The 25,255-nt window shown below is 41.0% G+C and overlaps 1 protein-coding gene across 2 annotated transcripts in view; it reads left to right on the top strand.

Moving 5' to 3' along the window:
- Positions 1-25,255, top strand: part of ITPK1 (inositol-tetrakisphosphate 1-kinase) — a 133,620-nt gene that overhangs the window by 72,562 nt on the left and 35,803 nt on the right. For both annotated transcript variants that reach the window (XM_052693152.1, XM_052693153.1), the window contains exon 5: positions 3,621-3,738. In XM_052693152.1, coding sequence (XP_052549112.1) covers positions 3,621-3,738 — 118 coding nt within the window. The remainder of the gene's footprint in view (positions 1-3,620; positions 3,739-25,255) is intronic.

The raw sequence follows: 25,255 nt of genomic DNA, 5'->3' as shown, positions 1-25,255 counted from the left end.
TCATTTGCTGTTTTTCTGGTTCCTATCATCCTGGTAAGAAAGAGAAGCAAGCTTCCCAGTTCCTGCCCCTCAGATAAAGTTTATGGCTTTGAAAGTTGAATATATTCTGGCTGGCATAAGCCACTGCTGACTAGGAAAGTTTGTTAAGCTCTGATTTTAGCAAAATACTCTCTGAACAGCTGCCTGTCGTAGCTATACAGGGGCTTGTGCAGCTTTATTCATAACAGCTCCTTCTGTCTGTTCCATTCAGATTGATGGCCTTAAGTGATAGAAAATCAATAGGACTGTTGATTTGTGTTTCAGAGCTTTTTTGAACAGTTTCTCTTTTTGTCAGCGTTCTTGAAAGCATATCACAAATAGTTTTGTTCCTAGGCCTGTGCTGTCAGGTTGATGAAAATTGAAAATATTCCTTATTCTGCTCTTCATCCTCCCCACCACCACCCGTGTTTCCTACTTCTGGCTCTCCTACTCTGAAGCTGTCTAGGAAGAGCTCTGCTGTTAGAAGGGCTTGGGACTGGGATGAAAGGAAATAAGGGAAATATTTTGGAAGGTGAGAAGTTAGGCTTTGTTCATGCTGCACTGATTGCTTTCATCAGATTTCTCACTTTCAAAAAGTGATTTGAGTACATGCTCGTGGAGATGAAGAGATGATGCTGTGGGTTTTTTGTGTTTTTTGGGTTTTTTTTTCATTTTATTATACTAGCTCATTCTGTTCCCAGTTACCAGCTTTATGCTTTGAAAATACAAGTTTCAAATTTCTTTTCATGTGTTCTGCTGAAATGGGCAAGTGAAAAATCAAAAGAAACGTTCAAAGCTTAGTAATTTTTTTCTTACTGGTGGGACAGGATAAGACACATAGCTGAAGTAGTCTATTTGCAATTGAATTCACAGGCCAGTGCCTGTGTTTTTCCCATTTGAAAAGCAACTCTCTCTTACTCTGGTGTTGAAAGAGCCTTATAATCAGGCAAAATTAACTAAAAATCTCTCATCTCAGAGCCAACTGGAGAGCTTCCTGATGATAGGTGTTTGCAAGATAAAGCTGTGGGGAATTGTTGATGGAAAACCAGGGAAGCTGAGCTTAGAAATTTGCTTTTAGTTGTAGCACAAATAGAAGAGGAACAGATAAAGTGTCTGCTACCAGCATCCTTTCCAACCACTGCAGGGATCTCATAGGTTTTAGGAGACAAACAATTTTGGGATCGGTGTTTGCTGAAGCTCCACCTTGCTTGTAGCTTTCCTTTTGGCGTCCATGCACAGAGCCCAAGACAACAGAAAGGTCTTTTATATTTTATGTCTGAATCTGATTCAAGGTCATTGGATGAATTTTGTTTCTGTCTCTACATATTTTCCCCTTGGAAAACATCCATTTGTTGTTATAAGCAGTTATCTCCATGTTTCTATACACAGGAAAACACAAATCCAAACACTATCACTGTTTCATTTGCTGACATTTTTATATGCAGTTTTTGTTTAACGTTAAACAAAGGGTTATTGAAGTTTTATTACTTAGAATAAAGTCAAGTCAAATGAGTCAGTGAGTATTTCTTATCATCTAATGACCTAATATTTGCAGTAGATACTGTATCAACTTTCTGTTAAAATATTAAAAAAAAAAAAAAAAAGTTACCTTTTTGGGTAAAATGACAATCAATTCTATTCTCATCTATATATATACTTCTTAAGAAGGGCTTTTTAAAAAACTTCTGGGCTATATCCAGAGGTATTTAATAGGGAACATGAAATACTTTGTCTCCCTTTGATTTCAAGTTTCATTGCTGGCCTTCTGCCAGTAGCAGGGCTGGTACAGAGCATTACTGAATACCAAGCCTGGAATAAAAACAAAGGAAGATCTGCTAAAAGTCCTGCTTTTTTTCTTGTTTGCGTTTATTGTATCAAAGATTAGAAAGAGGAAAACACAAACATTGTCTGGGTCAAGCTGAACTGCAGCCCAGGGAGAGAGCCTTCCAAAAATACTGCTGGAAAATCTAAGTATCTCGCAGATTGTTGTCTGGGTTGTTGGAGTCTGAAGCTGAATACCAGTCTTTGGTAAATCCAACAAAAGAAGGCATGGAATTGTTTTGTTCGGATGACCAGAGAAGAACTCAGTGGTGAAGGTTGACAGGTTGTGCTCTACTGAAAGCTTGGTTTCAGTAATTCTCCTGCAGCTGCTCTGTTTTCAAGTTCATATTTGTAATAGCTCGTCCTTTTTTTTTCTCCCAGTAAGGAAAGGTTGTCTCCTTACAGTCTCCTGTGTTTGAAGAGGTTTTTTTCTTACACTACTAAGTCCCTCAGGCTCTAAATGGCTTCTGGGAAACAGTCCTCATGCTTGGTGGTTATTTTGTGTTTGCCTTGCAGAGCTCTTGGAGTCTCATTAAGGCAGCAAGATGAGCAGTCACTGGAAAGTCAGCTGAGATGCTTACTGCTATTGAAGCAGTGCCTGGTATAGAATTGCCTCAGGATCAGACCTTCTTTCCTGTTAAACTTCATTATGCTGTGTCAAACTTACTTCTTGGATTATCTTCTAATGTGATTTAGAGCTATTATCCTTTTATAAATGAAGTTCCTTGAAATTCCTTCTGGAAATACATCAGCTAATTTGAGCCAAACTACTGTGGAGTATACCTGAGCACAGAACAATGAGGATTTTCATTAAGAGCAAGAGAGCATCAGGAGGATTTGGAGGCTGCACAAGGAACGGAGTGAGGGAAAAATAATTTTTTCCTTGTAGAGTGGTGAAGGAGATGGAGACCAAAGGGAGGAGGAATGTATGTGTGAGGTGAGGGGTCAGTGCATACAGAGTGGGCCTAAATGGACATACGTGGAGCTTGAGCTCAATGTGGAACCAGCATGGTTAGGGTGGAGGGGCTGTTGCCACATTACCAAAGGGGGAACTGATACACCATGAGAAGCAGTGCAAGATGTTCATGGAAGTGTGGTACATGCAGGAGTAGTTTCCATGTGTTTACATGAACAAATTTAAATGAATGAATGGAAATGTAAAATGGCTTTTGGAAGTTGGGTTAAAGACAGACAGATGCTAGCTTTGGAGGTGGTTGTCCTAGTTTGGATGAGGTAAGACGTATTCTTCTTTACCCATCTACTGTAATTCCAGCCCTTACCAACCAGCTCTTAACATTCAGAACAGCTAGAAGTTTTAATAGCAGCATTAAGGAACTCAGATGTAGTTCTGAGCTTAGCTCAGGCAGTTTTGATGTTCGTGTGTAGTAATTCAGTGCAAGACTGACCTCAAGATAGCCATGTGTCATCTTTCTTCTAATTACTTTTCTCTGCCCTGCTCACAGCTGTTGCTGTGGCACTTTGCCACTGGCTCATTTCTGAGCTGCTGGGGTTGTAGCAGCACAGGTTTCACCGCTGATGGTGAGTCCACAGGAGGAATGTGCCATCCTGAAGCAGTTAGCTGTCACATTTGTTTTTGTTTCGAATGTCAGCACCAAGTCCATGTTGTCACATCCTACATTGCCAGTGTCTGTCTCCTGTAAAAAAAAGGTTGGATGTTGACTGAGGTTTATAACTGTGTTCTCTTTCCCATCTCACTATTTTCCACAGTCTTTAGTCAACCTAATGCTTTTTTTTTTTTCTTCTTCATATTTGTTTTGCAGGAGTATATTGATGCTCATCCAGAAACCATTGTCCTCGACCCTCTTCCAGCTATTCGTACGCTTCTGGACCGATCCAAGTCTTATGAGCTCATTCGACAAATAGAGGCATACATGCAAGGTAGGCCAGTCACCTGCTGTCCCAGAATACTTTTTATTGTGATTTGTAGGGAAGGAAGCAGCTGGCTTCTGGAAGTTAGCTGTGAGGCTTCCAGCAGAGGCTTTGGACCCTTCTAATTCTCCCTCTCCATGGGAGCACAAACACTGAAGGATTGTGGTGATGTGGGATTGCGCTCTGGACCCCCTGTGCTCTTCTCTTTCAAAGCATGCAAAGGAGGTTTGCATCTGGGTAAAAATGCGATGTGAGTTTAATGGGGAGCATATTTACTACATTGCTCACAGCAATCTTCAGGAAAACATTTTCTTTCTGAGCATGCTGGTAAATTGAGATGTCACTACAAACTTCACAACCTGTCATAAGAATCCCAAGGCTTGAATTTTGAGATTTATGGAAGAAGAAAAAAATTTTTTGAAAGAACTGAAAAAAATTAAATTGTTAATAGAGCTAAGATGCATGAGAAATGCTGGAAGTCTGTCACACAAGTTAATTGCTAGGAGGAAGCATGAATGCTCTACTGGTGTTGGCTTGCTACCTGACATACATTGTTGCCTTTAATTGGACTTAATTGAACTGAATTCCTACATTTGGAAGTCATGCTTCTTAAGCTTAAATAATTCTAGCATCTTACCGTGTTAACTATTAGGTCAAGTTAGTCTTTCATTCCCTTTCTACTTTTACTGCAGTTTTCTTGACTTCTTGCCTTTTCTGTTTAGTTTTAGAGAAGCTCTAAAAGTAACTATTCCTTAGATTAGATGACTACATTTCAGGGAAATTGCATTTTTGAACTATGCTCTAATGTGGCATTATTGCAATTTTCTTTATGATTGTGTTATTACCATTTCATGGGCTCAAAGGAAACTTATCAATTTGCATTTTCATAATTTGGGGTTTTATTGACCTGCTGTTTGCATCTGACCTGCCTGGCCCCATCAGTGTAGTGTCTTTAGGAGCCTCTCAAATATGGAAAATGAAGAGTAATAGCAGCAGTCTCCTGTGTGCTTTACAAGAAGATGTTCAATTAGTTTAAAAGGATTTTGTTTTGAAGTGATTATTGCTGTATGTGAATGGGAAAGAGTTACTGAGAGAAATCTGTGCTCTGAATATGGGGTTGGTTTTTTTGTATTTTTTCTAGCAGCAGATTCAGAGATTTTTTTTTGTTCGTTTATTTGTTTTTTCCTTAAGTTGTTAATGATGTTATTGTCCTTATTTTCTCTATGGTAATATCATGCACAGGAGAGCATCCAGTTTTTGCAAGGAGTTTGAATTGCACATATTTCGGCCTCCACTGGTGAAACTGAGAAAGGAAAAAAAAAAATAAGGGAGGGAAAACTACTAAGGAAGAAAAAGGAAAATGTCGATTTCTATTCAGTTAAAACTGACAGCTTCCAAGTGAAGCTGTTAATAAAATTTAGGAATGAGGCAGAAAAAAACTTCACCTGTTTTCACAGGCTATTCTAGTGTTAGGTGAGCTGTGCCCCCAGATCTTCCAGATATAGCTCAGCTTATTTCTTTCTCATCATCATAAATATTATGGCAGAGACCTTGAACCACCTTTGTATTTAGCAGGGAAAATCTCAAGAGAGCTGAATAACTGGCTGACTTCTTGTTCTGGCCTAAGCAGACCAGCTTCTGTATTCCCACATGTAATCATTTGCAGTGGAGAAGATCAAAATAGCTGCATCCCTCTAGACAGCGTGGTGGGTTTTTTCCCCTCCTAATTTTCACCTGCTAAACTGTGTTTTCTGCTCTGCAGCTGTCATGGAATATCCCAAGGCAGTGAGCACTTAGAAAGCTCAAACAAGAAGTAATACATCTGTAAATAGCATAAGGTCTTTAAAGTCGCATCTTTTTTGTTCTGGAATTTAGAAAGGAAGTCACTACCAAGAATAATATCCTAGAATTTAGCTGTAACTGGAGAGCCCATTTTATCACGGGATACAGATTGAATGTGGTGAGTTAAGCTCAGTGCAAGGGATTCTCTCTTCCAGAGGAATGCCGTACGGGGGGGTTGGAATGGTTCAGTATTTGTGTGTGGAGAAATGCTCTGCTTTGGAAAACTATTCAGAGGGCAGTTTTGGACTCAGGTAATCTTTGCCTTTGATTTACGTTTCAGAGGAGCTGCAAACAAAGTACAGTCCTTATTTATGATCTTCCATTTGCATTCCAAGCTTGTTGGAAAGAATATAATCAAGTATAATCAGAGATTTGCAACAGCTAAAGGGAGGATGAACACACGTTCTGGTCACTTGCCTGCATCTTCACAAATGTCGGATGTTGCTGAGGTGACCGCGTTCTGCAGCAGTAGGACCTGGTGTTAGATGAACAGCTTGATTGCATAGGTAATTATCATTCAGATATCCAGGTTAATGCTTTAAATAGTGAATTCTCCATGTGGCACGATAAAAGGAATTGTTCCATGAAGTGCCTAAACTGGCACCTGGACATTGTTAAGCTTTCTGAAAGTCCTGCAGAATGCTCTTTATGAAGCCAACCATGTGACTGAAAAGCATTTTGATCCAGCCTCACGAGAACAGGTTGGAACAGGCATTTTGTGGCACATACGTTGTCTCTGCAGCCTGCAATAGCTAGTAAAGGGACAGAGTTGGAGGAGAACTACAGGTAGGCGAGAGTTACTCATGCAGTTTGGTGTGTGTGAAACATAGAGTTAAACCTGAACTTGCAGATCGTGGGCTGACACTGTGAGGCTGACACTGTGACCACTCAGGACTCAGGAATATGGGGTTCACAGAGACATGAAGGTTGGAAAGCACTTCTGAAAATTGCCTAATCCATCCCCCTGCTCAGAGCAGGATCCTCAGAACCAGGTCCATCTGAATGCTGTGTATCTGCACAGAAAGAGGATGTGCGACCCTTCTGGGCCACCTACTTGGGGATTACCTTGAACCAAGCATGCTAGCATGCAGCTAGCAGGGGGTAAAGTGACTTGCAGAAATCCTGTTTTTTTTCAGTTCAGATAGTAGTATCTCCTTTGGAAGGAAATGGAGCACTCTTCTAAAAATATACATACATTTATGTACAGCTATTTTAGCATTAGTTTTAGTGGTTTCTTTTTTGGAAGAAATAGCCTGATCAGGGCTGAGACTTCCTCTTTTTTTCCTGTTCTTTCTTATTTTGAGTGCAGGGTCAGAGAGAGTCATTCTGAAACCTTCCCTTCTAAGTCTTTTGAAAAAAGTTTGCATTCTCTAATCGTGTCCTACATAGCTGGCAGGTCTATCTTGAAATAAATCACTGAAAAGACTTTTTTGGTATGGCAGTTGAGTTCTCTTGGCAGTTACATTGCTTTGTTTACTTATCTGTGAAGAATGACTTCTAATATCAAAGTGCTCTCAAACAGATTTTGTAATGTTTGGTGAAAGATTAGGGACGTTATTTAACAGAAATTTGACTTTTGCAGGGTAGCGTGTGGTGGGAGCTGGGTCAGCTTTTCTGAAGCATCTGCCTCATGAAACATAACTAGATTCTCTGATACTGTTGAAAAGCTGTGATCTTACAGCCTCAGAGTTCAAGATCTGACTTTTTAAATTATGCTTAAGGTGATAGCAGATAATCACTGTGAGTTGGCTTGGCAATGAAGCCTTTTTATTTAGAGGATGAAAAGGTTTAATGTTCCTGATACATATTGCACATAATAATATAAACAAGAGGCATTAAGATCAAAACTGTGACCAATGTGCAACACACTAGGTGTTGTTCTAGTTAGCGACTGTATATAAAACTCAGCTTCCTTTTATTTCACCTGTACAGTTTCTTCAGTAGTGTTGGACCTTCAGGTATTGTGGACTCTGGAGTTCATTTCTGTAAACATTTCTACCTGTTGTTGTTTTTTTCTTACAATTCTGAGAGTTCATGTATGAAACCAGTTGTGAGTCCTGAATTTCTCTCTCATTTTTTAAAATAGAGCTATGCCCTAAGGGCAGAAAAAAATATAAAATCATGTAGATGTAATATTTTCATCAATATGTGTCTGAAATCATTTGTTTGATTGTTTGCTGTTACAGGAGGTGCTGTTTCTGTGTACATCATTCTGATTTTTCACAAAATTTTGGAACAGAACTCAGCACCATTCTCTCTCCCCAGAGTAGTTTTTGGGGGTTTGTTTGTTTGTTTGTTTTGTTTTGTTTTTGTTTTTGTTTTGTTAAATTCTATCTCTCTGTCTTAGAAATACTACTTGCACTGCATGTCTTTTGTGCCTAGCAGAGTGGCTCAACATGATGTAATGGATAAACCACAATCTGGGACTCCAGGTTTTCTGCTGGCATGATCTGGGGACCCTTGTGCATCTCCTTCTTCTGACCATATCTGCCTGTCTTTTCCCTGTCAATGCCACATTTTTCCAGGCAGAAACCTCCTCCAAATATACATACGTATGACTCTTTCATACTTAAGTCTCTGATGCCAAGCAACATCTGCTGTGTGTTATCCAAAATCATAGTCCTGTTGGTGAGTGGAAAACTGGGTTCTTGTAGGTCAACAGCAAAGCAAGTAGTATGACTTTCCATTTTGGAAGTCATGGGGGATGAATACTGCTGGAGTGGTGCATACTCAGAACTTTTCAAAATTAGGCCACCCAGTTAAAGTGCCTGAAAATAGCTTTATGTACATAGTTCTATGCATTCACCTTTGGAATCTCTGGTCACTGTGGTCTGTGGCCTACTTTCGTTGGCAATTTTGGTCGGATAGGAGGGAGTAGAATATTCACATAGGTCAATTTTAGGAATTTTCCTCTATATTTGAAATCGAAAGGAAAAATCTGTTTTTAATTTAAAGGTGGTAAATCATCCACCTGAGACTCATTTGTTTTTGTGGAAACAATCAGTAAAGCCTCTGAGTTGAGGGCTGATGGTAGCTACTGCAATAACCATGTCACTTCAGAAAGCAAAAATCTTCCATGTTGATTTTCTCCCAAGAGCACATGATGTCTCATCACCTCACTCCGAGGGTGGTACATGTTCATGCACTGTGTTTTAATTTGTCTGAAAATTAGAGTACAAATGTGGAGGGAAGTAATTGGAATGAAATTAATATTCTCTGAAAAGACCTTGTCCAAAGAGCATCAGCACACAGCAGCACTGTGTGTGACAGTGCTGTGTACTCTGGCTGTCAGCACTTCTGTTACGTCTCAGCCCTGCTGTACCAAACTGGAAAGACACTGGGACTTTTGACCCAAGGAGGTGTCATCTGACATCCTTCTCATAAAAGCTCATTCTTTCATGTAGGAGGTGGTTGACAGAGACAGGGGCATGTTGGTGTTAAAATAAACAAGGCCTGACTTTGAAATTTAAAGTGGACAGCTGCTTCCAAAGAACTAATCCTGTCCTGAGATGTAGCAGGAAGAGAAAGGGAAGTGAGAAAGGGAAGCCACAAAGGGAACCTGAAATCTCCTCTCTTGTACAGTTGCTTGCTGTTGCCAAGGTAGAAAAAGCAAGAAGAGTGTTGGAGTCAGGAGGAAGAGTGGTAGTGTTATAAGAGGATGTTGCATCCTGTTGTAACCTGTTTGCTGGACAGGATGCACTTGGAGCATGTTTTAGAACCAGTGGCATTTGTAGAGAAATAAGCAACATATTCAATTGAAGCTCTGTACACCAGGAGTGAACCACTGCTTGTTAAATCAGAGTAAAATACACAGGATAGTAGAAATTGTGTGTATCCTAAATGGCACGGGTTGGCCAAGTTGCTCTAGCTGTCTTCAAATCATCTGGTCTGCTGGAGTCCTTTGAAGTTGTCAGCTCGAGTTTGGCTCAGTGGATTCTGCATTTAGACAACTTTCCATAAAAAATCACTTTGAGAGCTGACGTTGAGTAAACCAAGCGCAAGACAGAAACCAAAGACAGAGAGATAAACAAACAGCTTCCAGTAGGCAAGCCAAATGTCCGTACCAGCGCTGCTCCAGGGCATTTATTAACCAGTCTGGAAAAGGCACAGGGTTGAAAATTTTTCAGATAAATCCAAATTGCTTGGTTTTTTCCAAGCAGTGGGAGATAGGAATTTCAAGTGGGTCTAACAAAAGTTAAGTGGAGAGTCAGTGTGATGATAGATCAAATTTAGTGCAGTCTCTTGGGCCCATAAAGAAATAATATGAACTGCCACACATTGTTAACTTCTAAATTGACTCCCTGCTCAGGAAAGACCTCAGCATCAAAGTGAATAGCTCACTGGAAACTTCTGCCCCCTCTGCTTCAGTGGTCAAAAAGAACGTGCCAGCAGAACCAAACAAAAATCTTACGGTGGCCAAAAATAGCATTAAAGATACTGAACATACAGTTATGGAAACAAAGTACTTTATCTCCCCAGAAGACTGTTTTCAGTTCTCCTTTCGTGAACTTAAAAATACGTGTTAGAAATAATAAAAATGCTGGAGAAAAGAGGCATGGTCAGGGCCAAGAGACAGCCATGCAGGGGGAGAGTGAGGTGAATTACTCTTGATGCCATAGGTGGAATAGAACCTGAGCAAACAAACTATGAATAAATAAAGGAGAAATATTCTCCTTTTTCCTACCATGTCAGGATAAAGTTCCACAGAATATCTCTGCAATTTCCATAAAACATCAACTGAGCATAGCTAGGTTGAAAAAGATGGGAAACGTTCACAGTTGTATTTGGAAGACTTGCAAACTGTTGTCCTTTGAACTGCATAGTAATGACTGGTAAGTGCTAGGGAGAAGTTCAGTTTATGAACTCTGAATTCCACAACTTGAGATATTTTCAGAGCCGGTATATTCACGCGTTTCCTCTGGTCTGAAGCCCACTGCTGAAGAGCAGAAACTGAGATTTCGTGGTCTCAGCTTGACCTCTGGTCTCATGTGGTTTGATAAATCCTGTCTTCTGCTTTTCACCTCCCATGAAGTAGGAGTGCCTGAAACCATGGTGATGATTAAAAACGTTTCTTAGTTCGACATGTATTTTAAACCTAGTACAAGTAGTAATATTTTAATGATCTTTCTGTCTTGTGAATAAAGTGTTAGGATTTCATATCAATTAGTCTTGGGTTTTATATTAATTATTATCTACACTTCTTAAATGGGAAATTCAAGTACAGCCTTACGTGCTAAAGTGTTTTTTTTTTCAGAAATACAGCTTGGTGATGTTTTCATGATTGTTTTTTCATTGTAGCCCACACTAAACTCTGGGCAGTGTGGCAGGGTGTGTGTGCAGGGACAGAGCTGTGGCACTGCTGAGGAGACACTAGTAATATGCACCAGGAACTCAACATCACTGAACACCCTTGAAGGAGTTTGTCGATTACCTCTTTTCTACTGGAGGATCAAAGAGATCTTACTCCAGGTCACAGTTGTGCTTTGTCTGGGACAGGGCATTGCTTACAACGTTGGGACCTTTCAATGACTTTCAAAACATCATTTTTTCCTCTGTTGCCTAGCACAATAATGGAGAAAATTGACAAGCTGCAAAATGCTCCTCCCATGTAAATATGAAAATGAACAAACAGGTTGCACTCCACAGTTCTTACCCTCCTAGTTGCTTTAACAAGCCTGGTCCACCTTCAGAATAGTTGCTGCTTTTTGCCCACGCTGCAGCACAGCTGCCATCTTATTTCATGTCTCCTGGGCTAAGGAGGAAAGTGAGATCTCAGCTGTTACTGAGCTTGTTAACTTCAGACGTAGCATTGGGATTCCTATGTGGGGGAGTGTTCATGTTCCAGCTCCTTCTTTACCAGCTTGAGGATGCTATGGGGGTGTTTGTTCTGTCAGACTGAGTCTCCGTGAGCAGCCAGCAGTGAAATCCACCCTGCAGAGATGCCAAATGTCAGTGGCACAGACATCTATCCACCGCTAATGAAGCTTACTGATGAATAGTTAGCTTTGTGGCAGCCTGCTCACAGAACTGTCATCAAGGCATGTATTAAGGGAATCTCTGAACCTGACAGAATATGGCATCGCAATTTTGGGAATTGTAAGCTAGTGCATGCAGTTTTGTTGCAGCCAAGTCTGTGGAGATACCTGAGTTGTTTGAATAGTCCTGTTTGACTCGCACAGTTTGATGTTTCTGAGGAAATGGCGTTATTAGAGCCTGGGGGCCTGGAGCCAGCTGTTCCTGATTTCTGCCTTGTGATTCAGGGCTTTGTCTGCAGTCCTACTTACTCTTGATGTCTAAAATACCAAACTTCCTTGTTTGCCAAGGAGCACCTTCTGAGTGTTATTCAGCACATTGTTTGAACACGGGGAGGAGAAGGTAAGCACGATAAGAGTTTTGGTCTTTAAACTGCTGCAGCACTCAGACAAACTAGTGGAGGAGTTGAGATTTGGGATGCTGTGAGGGAGCTGTAGTCTGTCTGCACCTGTTCGTGTGGGCATGGTGCAGCAGGAGCAAATATTTCTTCCCTGGCAGAGAAATCTATGGAATGAGTTTGTCACTTGCTTCACAAGGGTGAGGCAGTTGAGTGATGCATTCCTGAATCAGCGGGCTCCTCTTGCCCTGTGGCATTAGTTAGGCAACCGTATATTAAAACTAAAGCTATAAATTGTATAATTTGCATAAGATATTAGGCAGAGCGGCACAATGGGAGAGATGCTAATTGCTGATTTGGGAATCCTTACAAGAATTTGCTAGGAGATGAACTGCAGTTACTTCAGAATTAGGCAGTTAGTGTTGGTTTTCTAGAAGGAGAAAAGTGTATCCTATCAACTGGTGTCTTGTCCTGTGTAATTCACTGGTGCTGTTGCTGCTCCTGGGGGCGGTGCTTTTGTTCCCATTTAAAAAAATATTTAATAAAAAAGAACTAACAAAAACTACACATAGAAACAACAACAAAAAGCCCATTTAATTTTGGCAGAAAGCAGATACAGTTCAGGAGATGCGCTTCCAATAAGTAAGCTAACCAGTTCAAATGAAATTTTCTTGTGTTTTTCTGCAGGGAAATGAGTTCTATTATAAACACTTTGCATTGCGTGGGTCTGGTGTAGGTTATCTTGCAGTCAAACTAGATTGCAGATGGGTTTTTGTTTGGGTGTTTTTTGCTGCCTTTGCAGCATGATTAGGAAATTTTATTGTTGTAATCATGAATTTTCACCAAGCATTTTCTAATCAATCATTAGGCTGCCGCTTAGTTAAACTGTTAATCTTAGAAATGTGTTTATGTAGGTAGTAGAAGAGTTTAGGGACTGCAGAGCGCTGCATTAGCTAGTTTTGCACTAAGTGTTGTGTCTTCCAACACCTTCCACAATGTTTGTATGCATTCCTGCTTTAAGAGTTGTTTATGAAATACAGGCAATTCTGCAAACTCAGTGCTTCCCCTCAAGGTCTTGTACTGTGGGAAAGTGACTATCTTAGGAACCAGAGCTGATTGTGACTGCTTCTGTTTTTCAGTATTTTGAAATAAAATGTTAGAAGAAAGCATATCTATTTCATTTGCACTGAAAAAAATACTCATTTATAAGGGGACAGCATTTTTGAGATTTTAGAACTTGGAGAAGAAAAAAGAGAGGAATATCTCCTTTCTTTTTTTTTTTCTCTCTCTCTTTCCTCATTCTGTAATTCTGGCCCAAGAGTCTTTGGGAGAAAGGTGATGTGTTCTTTTGGACACTGCTAGGTGAGTGCAAAGGAGCTCTGCTTTATTCTTCTTGGCAAAGTATCTTGCTTCAGACCTATGATGAAAGTGTGGGCCCTACTGTATGCATTTTGACATGCCCTTCATTTTGAACTTAGCCATTAAAAACTTACTATATCCATTATCTAGTTATTTAGTTAGAGTTTTATTAAAGTCACATTTAAAATGGTTTTGGCTACATTAGGTGTGTTGCATTTCATTCCTACCAGCAAATGACAGCACTAATGCGGATGTTCTTACATAACTTCCTGCGTGGGAAGAGGGATAAACTGTACTAGAATAAAGGACCCTTCCAATCTGTGTAACTACATCAGTGCAGGTGTTGGTGCAGAGTAACCTTCCCAGGTGGTAATTGCACCTCTGGCAGCAGTTTCACTGTGGATGCAGTTCTCTGCAAGTGCATGCTTGCCTTGAGCCAGGATTATGCAGTGCTCTGCCTCTTCCCTCCTGTCTTCTCTTCAGACTGATTATTTTCAGAGATGTTCTGTGAATTGGAGTAAAGACTCTGTGAAACAGACTGAAGACATGTCGCCATTAATGGTAGGAGAAGCTTTTAAAATTGTAACCTATTAAAAATCTAACCAAATAGCTGAAACAATAGTGTTGTCTATGCCAAAATGGCATGTGTTGCTCCTGGCAGGCAACTGGGTGGAGAACCTTAGGTGGCTCCTAAAGGTTTGTAAAGGTTTGTTTACCTGGGACTGGCTTTGTGACCAGCTGCAGCAGCTACCTGAGCTGTTTTTGCAGCGCTGGCTTACCCATGTTCTAACTTAGTGAGATGCTACCAGCTCACACAAGCCAGCACAGACAGTTGTTGAGCCAAGCAGTAGGTTGGATTGGGCAACTAATCCATTTTTTAAAACCTGCCCATGTTCCCCAGTCATTATTTTATTTTTATTCTGGGTTGTTTGCCTGGTGTGTTTTCCATCATGGCCCAACAAATAGGTGTTCCATTACAACACAGTGGCAGTATGTCAGGGCTCGAAAGTAGAAACAAGCAAGCGGGTGGGGGGTCTGTGTTTGTGGAGTTATGGAATGCAAGAACAAATACAAGCAGAATTGTAATGGTCAAGATGGGAGGAGAGCTGAGGGAAAATAGTATGGAGGTAAATGAAGCAGCTTACACAAATGGTACATATGAACTGGGAAGACTTCTTCCTTCCCTGCAAAATGCAAAGAAGGAAGAACAAGAGAGATTACACATAACGAAGCATTCCTTTCTTCCTAAAGGGAGATTGAACAATCTGGATTAGTTCAGTATCCTTGCTTATTAACATATGCAACACATCCAGATTTACCAAGCCCTATCCTGCTTCTTCAGGGTACTTCATCAGGCAATCCATTTTAGAAACAGTAAGGCGAGCCAGTGCAAAGAGCAAATGGGTTCCCCTCCAACCTTACTTCACTTGCAAGGTGGCTCAAGAACCCGGATAGTGAAACAGCTAAGAACGCCTTCTAATTGTCCAAATTAATTCACAGTCAGTTTTACATACAAAATAAATATCATCTTAAGAGCAAAAAGTTTGTCTGCATTGGCCATTTTACCTTTTGTTGGAGTCTTGAATTTTAGCACACAGAAAGAAGCACAAATAGAGACAGAGCTGGGATTCAAAGAACATCAGGCAATTACTGGATGACAGTAACATCTAAATAAGCACACACATCTCTGAATCTGGAGCACTTGTGTTGTCTTCACTGTATAACCCTTAACTTACCAAAAGAATTTTATCTTCAGAAAAAGAAACCACGTTTATTGTTTCCTTCAGTTTTAGGAATTTGAATGAAAATATATCCCTTAAACCTAAATATACCTATTTGTCATTGTATTTCTTAGTAAATTGCATCAAATCATTAGTGTTGGTTTAGTTACAGTGAAAGTAAAAGCTCGTCTGAAAACTGAAGAGTACAGCTGCATTTCATGTTGAATTGCATGTGTTTAGTCATATGCAGCTGTTTTGATCCATTTTCTTTCTGAGCTCTCGTGCAATCTTTGTTCTTCTTCTTGCACAAAGATAATTTACTTTAATAACTTTCCATACCTGGTTAGCCCTTGCAGGAAAATCCATTTTTCCTTTTGTGCAGGCAAATTCACATGCATTGGATGTTTTTTTGGCTTTATAGGAAAGCTTTCTTTTTTCTTTGAAGCCCAAACGTTAAGTGGACTTACTCTTCTCTTATTTTTTACTGTTTTTTGTTGTTGTTTTAAAAACAACACCACCCTTCCCTCTCCCCCTCCCCCCCCCCCCCCCCCCCCCCCCCCAACAAAGAAGCAGTAGAACCAAATATTTTCAAGGTGTTTTCTGATTTAAGCACATCGGTTTTGTGTTCCGATGTCGTGTGGCTTTTACACTCTGTATGCCATGCAGTGCAGCTTCTAGATTAAAGTGCAAGGTTCTGATGCAGGCTGTAGGGCACATGATGTGAATCTAGAAATGGCACCATCATTGGCTCCATTAGAGCAAGGGCAGTGTGTCAGGCAGGAGGGTTGGTAAAGATAAATCCATAGAAGAATTCTACTGTGCTGGGACTTGCAAAGCTTGATTCTGTTCCAGGCCTTTCCAACAGCATCTGAGTAGATTTTCATTCCTCCAGTTATTTGTTTCTTGGTTTCATGCCTCTATCCTTGAGCGGTCCCATTTGTTTAGTTTGAGGCTTCTCCAGGGCAGGCACTGCCTCTTGTCATGGGTTTTGTGCAGTCCTCAAAATATCAGCTTTCTACTGCAATACAAATAATCCTGTCATGTAAGAAGATGATAGGAAACCTTCCACAATGTCCATGTAGCTTTTAATTATTCCTGTGTTCAGAGGAAACACTTGAAACAGCCATTATAGAAAACTGAAGTCTGCACTATGATCTGGTTTCTTTAAACATTCAGGTTTTGTCATTATTTTGAAGCCTGTGGTATCTGATGCTAAAAATACACTGTGCTGAGCTTCCCACGTGTAGGTAGTTACATAAATCTTGCCATAAATAATGCTTGTTCACCAGATCATTATAGAAATGTCTCAACATGCAGTTCATAAGGGATTTGCTCAGAACAAACCAAAAATGAGTAGAAAAACACAGATTAGAATGAGCATTCCTAGGCCTATTTATATCCTTCTCTCTTTTATAGCATCATTTCAATCATTTTGCAGTCTGTTTTGCCCTTTCCCAATATATTTGCAAATCTAAAGAGGGCTGTGGAGAATCCTCCTTAATTCTTCAGTTGGCAGTGAAATGCTGAAGGGCTGCTGTTGCACCTTTAACATTGTTTGCCTAAGCTAAATATCTTACTTGTTCTGTTAGCGTAAGCGTAGAGTCAAGTGCTTTAATCCTTCATGGTTTGGTTTTTTTCATGGATTATTGTGTAAGTTTTGGCAAAAAATGTCTTTTGTAACGCGGAGGGGAAAAGTAGATGTTTATAAGGTGGAATTTCTTGGGACGACAAGGACTGTGATGCTTGTAATTTTTTGAATCAAGGTATCTCAACTATAACATAATAATATTGAGGTCACAGATCCGTCTGATCCTAAAAAAAAAACACCACACAAAAAGAAAAAGATTGGTGCAGAAGGGGTTTCTCTGGATGCTGGGTAATTATGAACAATAATTACTAGAATATGAAATCTTCTGTTTAGGTATTGTTGCATCAAAGGACAGATGCAGAGCTTAGTGTAGTTAACAGCTTTTACTGAGCAAGCTGCAGTGAAAGCAGTGTGGCAGGGCAGTGAGCTGTGCAGCGGAGCACTGGTAAGGCAGACTTTGCAGCTTCTTCTAGGGATGGCATGAAGTGCCCAGCATGGGGATGGCGAAAGAGGGCTCTTGTATGCTGCCCACACCAGTTCCCTATGTAAATCCATACAAAAGATGTGCAAGTAGTGAGCATATCCAGGAAGATCTTACTGCGGTCTCAGGCTTAATTAGGAAGCAAATGTTTTGGCTTAATTCTCTGACATGAGAAATTCCAGCTTTCATAGTAGGATCTTCTTGGAAGTGATGAATATCACTGGTGCTCAGTCCCTCCAATCCACTGCCTTTGTGTTTCCAAGTTTATTTCTACACATTCGGCTTCAAGTTGAAAAGTGGAATTGTAAAATTATTATATCAGGAACTGCTGCGAGTTTTGTTTCTGCAAAGAAACAAGGCTTTCTTGGAGCTGATAGCAGTAACTAAACTCCATAGAACCTAATTCAAAACTTTATATAAAAAACAGCAATTAAGAAAGCTACAGTGCACAGAACAGCAGAGCTGGAGTGCAGCTCTGGAGGAGTGAGAGCCATCTCTCATTTATGGCAGTGATGCTTTTTGATGCTTTTATGTCCTTCTGTCCCCAAAGAGGCCAGCCAGTCTGTTTTCAGAGGCCCTTGCACAGCCCTAGTTATGCTAGAGCACTAGAATGAGAAGGAATACGTATTGATTTTAAGAAGCAGAATAACTGCAGTGTTAAAGTTATCCCTTTTTCTTGGCAGGTCCTCAGTCTCACTTCTACATTACCTGTGAGGTGAGAACTGTGGTATATAGCCCTGCTTTGGCTGCAGTAAAAGGTAGTTTGCCTGTTTTACGAAAGGAAAATGAGAGATGAATGGAGTTATTCAGGGCATCCTGTCTCATCCTCAGCAGTTCTCATGCAGCTGATTTGATCTTAAGTAACATTTATGGGTCAGCTCTGAGAGTTCGTTGCTTCTAATTGTAGAATGGTGTTACAGAAGGATTTTGGTTTTCTGACCTTTTGTTCTTTCTCTGACAGTTGTCTGCTGTTTTTTTTTTTTCATTCTGGGTGCATCATTATGGAAGTGAGATTAAACAGTGCTCCTTTGGGAAGGATATTTGTATATTTCCCTTAAAAAGGAAGTAGGGAACACGAGTGAATGAAGGCAGATTCATTTCATGCAATAGGAAACTCAGGATGCATAATGCAGGTTGCATTAATAATGAGAATAGATTGCTGGTCATAGAATCATCTAGGTTGGGGCAGTCATAGTACTCATTTTTGAAAGGGACGCAGCAAAAGAGGCCAGTAATTCCAATTCAAGCACTTGTAGGTTTTGTGAATCTATATGAAACTTCATTATTCAACAAATTATTTTGTAGATCTTACCGTCAGTGATTATGAAATAGAGGGAGAACAGATATTGAAGCATCGGTATTTTACTGTCAGGGCATAACCATAGCAGCTTTGTAGGAAAATGGAATAGGGAAAAAGATAACAAATAAAGATGTTTCATCTGGTTTCTCTGTCTGTATAAAATAGCAAAATGCTAAAAGAAAACAACAAGAGCAAATGAGCAGTTTTTGGTTGGTTATTCTCAGCTACAGATATCAGCACTGCAGGAAGCAGCTCTTCTCATACTGCAGCTCTCTTCTCACCCTGGTAAGAAGGAAAATAATTACAGAACATCTGCCCTCATTCAGCAAAGGCAAGCATCAAACAAGGCTTTTTGTAAGAGAATCTGAGGCCACCTGATTCCAGGTTGTACACCTGTATCAAACTGGGGCACAAGTTCCACTGAAGAGTGCTTATCCCGAGGGGAAAAAAAACTGACATAGTGTATTGAGTGCAGGTGCTTTATGCATATTGACAAATCTGGGGGCAGAGCTTGACAGACTCTGTCTTCTGAGTGCCTGTGAATTTGTGCACATTCATGTCGCAAGTGAGCTTGAGTTCCTGGCTGTCACCACTTTTCCTTTTGAGTTGGGGAAGGAGGAAGTAAATGGAGGTTATGTTCTTTTAAGAAAATCTCTTGCTGTAGAAATGGGGGTGTATGGATGACAGTGTATGGATGACTGCTTCTCTGGGCTCTTCTGAGCACTCAGGTTCATCCACACTAGGTGCTATGGCCATCACCACATGAGATTTTCTGACAGATTTCAGTGTTGTCACCTAGATTCCAAGTAGTCTCTGAGTTGATGCAGTGTGCATATCCTTTTGTGTAGCAGTAGGTCTGTAGTACTCTGTTATTCACTGCTCTAATGCCTGGTATGCTGATGTTTTAGCTGTTCATATAGTGATGTTTGTCTCACCATTTCAGAATACTGAACAATCACAGGCAAAAACGATAGGAGGTACTATTTGGGCTTCAGCAGTATTTTTTTTTTTCCCTCTTCATCCATCAACATCTCCAAACTTCTTGTGTCCTGTTTTGGTCTCCACAAGGAACTTCTCTATTCAGTTAGCCTGAAGCTAAACGAAAACCAGAGTGTTTAAAGGATGTAAATGCCGGGAGACCTGGTGGGACTGCAGCTACCTCTGTAGCTCCACATCTGCTTCTTCAGTCTTAAATTAAGGCCAGCGTCAGTGCAGGGATTTGTTGACTGTTGACAGAGAAGGGGTGATAGATGCTCAATATGGGTTGCTGTTCAGGCTATATTAAATGTGTTAATAAATGAGTCCTGGGGAGTGAGTGTGAGGAAATTTGCACAGTGAACAACTTCTCTTACGGTCACTCTCCTTTTCTGCTTCACTAGCTAATCCCTCTAAGTATGTACTTGTTGGCTTTCGAGTTTGATCAGATTGTGAGGAGCAGCCTCTTGGAAGAAGGGATCAGAGGAAGATTAACTGCTACAAACTTGGTGCTTGCCACTCTGGCCATGTGATTCAACTTTCTCCTTTGTGATGATTGTTATTGGGGTTAAATAAATGTTACAATTTTGAAAAATGATCCAGAAGAAGAGAGAATGCTTTGTAGTTTGAAACAAAACATATCTTCAGGGCTGGTAAACATATCAAGAATTTAGATAGCATGATAATTAAAATTAATGAGAATTTAATGTAATAATCTTTACCCTATAGGAAAAATTGTTTGCACAAAATGAAATGCTTTAAGTCGAAGCCTGATGTTGATGTCTGCGTTGACCAGAGAACTGTTATTACTGAAATATGATTTATCTGTTGATTTTCTATTTCATTTACCCCTTGAGACCTCTGTGGCTGATGTCTGGCTAAGATGGTATTGGGGCAGATGTGCCATTTGTTGTTTATTTAGATATACTGAAGTCTTTCAGACCTTTAATGGTGCAGAGTAATGATGCTTTTAGTGAAAGATTTTCCGTATTGGGGAAATGTCCATCTACCAAATTCCCACCATCATCCTGCAGTTTTAATGAGTTTGGAAAAGTCAGCTTGCTTTGATCTTCAGCTTTCTGAAGCATTAAGCTCTGATACAGCAGGCAAAGCCCAAAGCAGCAGCAGCCGCCCTCCGTTTCCAGGATGCAGAGCATGCTGTGTGTCACATTGCAGGGGCAGGTTATTTCTGTGTCATGGTTAAATCTAGCCGTGAGCATTGCACATTGCAGGAGAAACATATTTTTCTTCCAGGCCCTATCTTTTTCTTGGTAATGAGGTAGCTCTCATTGCCAGGCATGTGTTAGCTCACAGTCATAACAGCCTCTGAATTTACAGTTCCTTTTCAAAGTAAAAGAAAGAAGATAAGTTATGGAAGTGATTTAAGCTTATCTGGTTCATTTCACACTGCAGTGGGCTGGAGATGCCTGCGTAATCAGCTGAGCACATCTCCACTGAGAGAGGAGGAAGAAGGCTGTGTGGAGTTGCTTTAGGATTCAAAACCAGCATCTGAGCCTCAAACCAAATGCATCTGCTGTTACAAAGCAGAGCCAACCAACAAAAAACAATCCAGCTACAAGGTCTGGTTCTTAATTTAAAGTTTAACTTAAATTAAATCTTAATTCTAGTCATATATTATTTCCAATATTTCTAATTGGAATTTATGATCAGAATATGTATGAAATGGTATTTTCACCTTAATTTATATCAGCCAAGTGTTATTTTTGTTTATTTGTTGGTGGGTGGGGGAGGTGGAAGGTGCATTTAAGGTGGGATGGGTTAAGCAAAGTGATTCCCTGCAGATATTTCACTCAAATGTTGTTCCCTGCATACAAATCTTTGGGAATTGGTGTCTGGATACAGTCGTGGATGAGTGTCAGTCTAACCAGCACTGCCAAATTGAGCACGGCCTGCTTCTCCCTCCTTCTAAAACAAGATGGGAGGATTTACAATCCGAGTTAACTATGTAGGTGTTACAGAACACCTCCTTGATGGCGGATTCTGACCAATTTTCTAAATTGCACAGACGGAATGTAGTGTGTTTAATGCACTGTAACTGTGTGAACACAGCTTCTCTTCGTTAAAACTGCTGAAATGTGTTTCTTCTTGAACTAAGCAAATTTCAGTAGAGAGCTATCGTCTGAGTGTTTCATGATCTTTTTAGGCTGATTTTTAGTTCACAGCGACCAGGCTTATTGTTTCAGTGTACTATTACATGAGCAGGGTTGCCAAGCGCTAGATCGTCATCCTGATGCTGAAACCACTCTTCTGGTCAGGGTTAGCATAAGCCTAAGGGCATATAAGAAAGCTAGAAAGCCACGTACTGCTTCACATGACGTGGTTTTGTGTTTCTAGGTTTCAGCTCTTTTTGTTCCCTGGATGCATTCAAGGCCAGGCTGGATGTGGCTCTGGGCAGCCTGGTCTAGTGGTTGGCGACCCTGCCCACAGCAAGGGGTTGAAATTGAGTGACCTTGGAGGTCCTTTTCAACTCAAGCCATTCTATGATTCTATGATGATTCCTTCTGCTTGGTCATACTTTAATCAAACGGGTATGGAAATAAAAAGCTGACATTTCTTCAAGACTTCTCTGATGAGTATCTGAAGCAAAATGCAGGTGAAGCTATTTCAAAGATATGGGTGCCTCCAGGTTGAAGCTGCTAGTTGAGTTCAGTGGGATTCTGCCTGTGAAGCTTTGGTGCGGAGGACCCCACTGTGTGCTGAGAAGCAGCTTTGAACTGCTCCTGAGCCTGAAGAGGTCTGAAATTTGGCTGGCTGCAGTTTAACTGAATGCCTACCTGTGCGACCTGCTGTAGGGAACCTGCTTTGGCAGGGGGGTTGGACTCGATGATCCCTGGAGGTCCCTTCCAACCCCTACAATTCTGTGATTCTGTGATTAACTCCAGATTTTGGCAGCTTTATATAGCATAGAACATGATTAACAGACTCATGCCACAAAATGTGAGCACTTTTGAAAGCAGATGCAGGGGTTAAAAATAAAATGAAATTAAAATCCTCGATGTTTGGAGGTTTTTTTGCTTTTTTTGAGGGAAAGTGAATTAAAATGAGTGCAGAGCCTCGTGTATGTGATCATGACCTGTAAGAATGAAAATCCTTTAAAAATCCTGAGTTGGTTCTTAGAAAGATATGTTATTAAATGTGGGCATTGAGGCTTCTCTGGGATTTTCTGCTTAGCAAGAAAAACAGAAAGTGAAGAGCAAAGGGTAGGAGCTTCATTCATACATAACTTGCTGCCAGTGAAGAAAAGATAATTGCTTATTGGCAATGATGTCTCTGGAATGCTTTATATTTCAATGTGCTGCATGAACATCTATCCCACTATCTTCCTCTCACATAGAAAATGAATCTTTTCTCATCTGTGGGAGACTTACAAAGTATTTGTGGGGGGAGAGCTATAAAAAAGCACCAGTATTACAGAAAATATCAGTAGTGTGTTGGCTAGCTGACAGGAATATATTTACAGAATATTCTGTTACTCAGACAGGCTTAGGAAACAGGCGTTGAGGGGAGAACATTCATTTCAATTGTTGGCAAAAGAAACATAATTTCTGTTTCGTGGCATAGAGAGTAGGAGTCATCCTGCAGATTTAAAAGCAGTCAGTTAGCAGCTAGCACAGCCTCAGTCAGAAAGACCAGGAGTAGAGTATAACACATGAAGTAGAAGAGGAGGTTGAACTTCAGACAGTAAGCGTGGCTCTCAGCTATTATCAGCCTTGGCTTGGAGGTGCCTTCAGCTTTGCATTCACTAGCATAAGCCACAGCAGTAGCATCATTCTCAGGATTGCACTTTGCTCCTATGGTGCTGGGGTCAGATCTACCTGGGAAGTGGCATGCTTTTGCTTTCATTTGCAGTAAGATTCAGACCCCACAGTGCAGGAGGATCAAGCCCCTGGCTCCTCCAGTGATGGAGCTGCCTTGGCTTCCCAAGCTGGTTGTCCCAGTGGAACGTGCATGTCCTGTCATGGATAACTTCCAGTTGAAGTAAGTGTGATTATCCCAGGTGTTCTGTCCTCTCCTGAAGCATCAGTAGATGCTTGCTGTCTTCCCCAGACTCATATCACCTCCATAAAATGGTGGGTGGATGGAGAAGGCTTGTTGGGAAGGTGGGGGTCTCTCTGTTTGGGGGATTTCTTCATTGATGAGTCTTGGAGCCAATGGTTACCTTCCTTTAGTCCCTTGGAAAGGCAAGCCTGTGTCCTTGTATCCCAAGTAGGACTGCGGAGGGAGATTATAGTTCAGATCTACAGGGAGTGTTCAGTTGCTGTTGCCTCCAGTAATGATGACAGTCAGTGCCCTAAGCTGCGGCACCTCTGTGAACTCTCATGTAGAGGAAACAGCAGTGTTAAACTTCATCTCTCTGCTCATACCTGCCTGCTCCCACGTGGGAGCTGAGCTGTTGCTCTCTGATGGATGAAGTACACAGGGTGCCTGCTCTGTGCAGTGCAGTCTGTGAAAGTAAGTGTCACAAATGTGTGAAATGAAGTTGCAGCAGTGACAGATCTTTTGTGTGAGTGAGGCAGACTTACAGCTGTGTGCTCTTTGTTGGGGCCCCAATTCAATGTTGCCTCAGTCATAGCCGTGTGGCATTTTCAGAAGCAGTGACAGAGCCTACACACAGCCAGCATCTCAGTCATTTCTTCTGCAGCATTACTGAACCTGCAATCTTTTGTTCACAAAAAGCTTGGCACGTTCTCCACATTGAGTAAAACACTGAATCTCCTGACAGTTTCTTGCCTTTGTATTCTCCTATAGGCTGCGCAGACAATCCTCAGTAACCTAAAGAGACCACTATTAAGAGCTTGACGAAAAAGACTGAAATGTTGATGTTGCATTTCCAAAGACAGGAAAATATTAGCATCTCCTGTGATTCTCTCATTTTGCACTCTGATTTGTTTCTGCTTTCTCAGTTCAGCAGTGCAGTCGATTTCTCTTCCTACGCAAACGCCATGAGGAGGACTTGCTGTACTTCCTCCTGTTGTCATGCTAGGACTCCGGGCTTCCCGAGGACAAGCACCTTGTCAGGCTGCTGCTTCAGATGCTCCCGCCTGGTGCCAAGTTTTATGTCTCCTCTGAGTCCTATTACATGTTGGAAACAGAATATACCCCCTGCTCTTGGAGGGAGAATCCCCCTCAAGCTGGCAGTACATTGTCATTTGGCACAGGGTGAATGAGTTTCTGGAATTGTGTGTACAAGTCTCATGTGTCCAACTACAGCGTTTGGCTGTTGCAGTCAGGGCATAAATGTGACTAATAGTCAGACTCTCTGGAACAGAGCAGAGACTGGTACTGCCAGGGTTTGTGCCCCTGTAGGGTGCTAATGTATGCTTGTTTAGAATACACAGAATTCCTTTCCTAGTGTTTTTCCATTTGTTCTGAGCTGAATTTAGAAGCACTGAAAAGTGGCAGCATCCTTCATGTTAAATCCCAGAGAGAAGCTACTGATGTCGTGTTTCAAACTCTATTCCTTGTGAGATAGAAATGCATTGGTGCTGCTTTTTAGTGTAGCATGTACAGCATCCTGACTGCAGCAGCCTGATATCTTCACATGCCTTTTTCCCCAGTAATGGGAAGAGATGGAAATTACCCAGAAAAGCTGTATACACTTGGTTTTGCTGTTTCCCACATGGCACATGGGTTTTTGCTAATGAATGGCGCCAGTGCTGGCCTCAGGGAAGAGGAAGAAAAGCTGAAATGGTCTTGTCAGGACAAATCCGTGGTCTTAGAAGTCTGGTGTTTGCATAATCTCATCTTCTCCAAATATGAGCTGAAGTCAGAAAGGGCAGCCTTCCTGCTCCAGTAAAGTGATGTTTTGTACAACACGTGTCAGGCTTGTTTCTGAAGTACTCTGAGCATGGATATGCAGATCCTTGTA

Source organism: Tympanuchus pallidicinctus, unplaced genomic scaffold, assembly GCF_026119805.1.
Source record: "Tympanuchus pallidicinctus isolate F22 unplaced genomic scaffold, pur_lepc_1.0 scaffold3, whole genome shotgun sequence".
In the NCBI taxonomy this organism is placed as follows: Eukaryota; Metazoa; Chordata; class Aves; order Galliformes; family Phasianidae; genus Tympanuchus; species Tympanuchus pallidicinctus.
The sequence above is the reverse complement of the archived record's forward strand: the minus strand, read 5'-3'. Positions and strand labels throughout refer to the sequence as shown.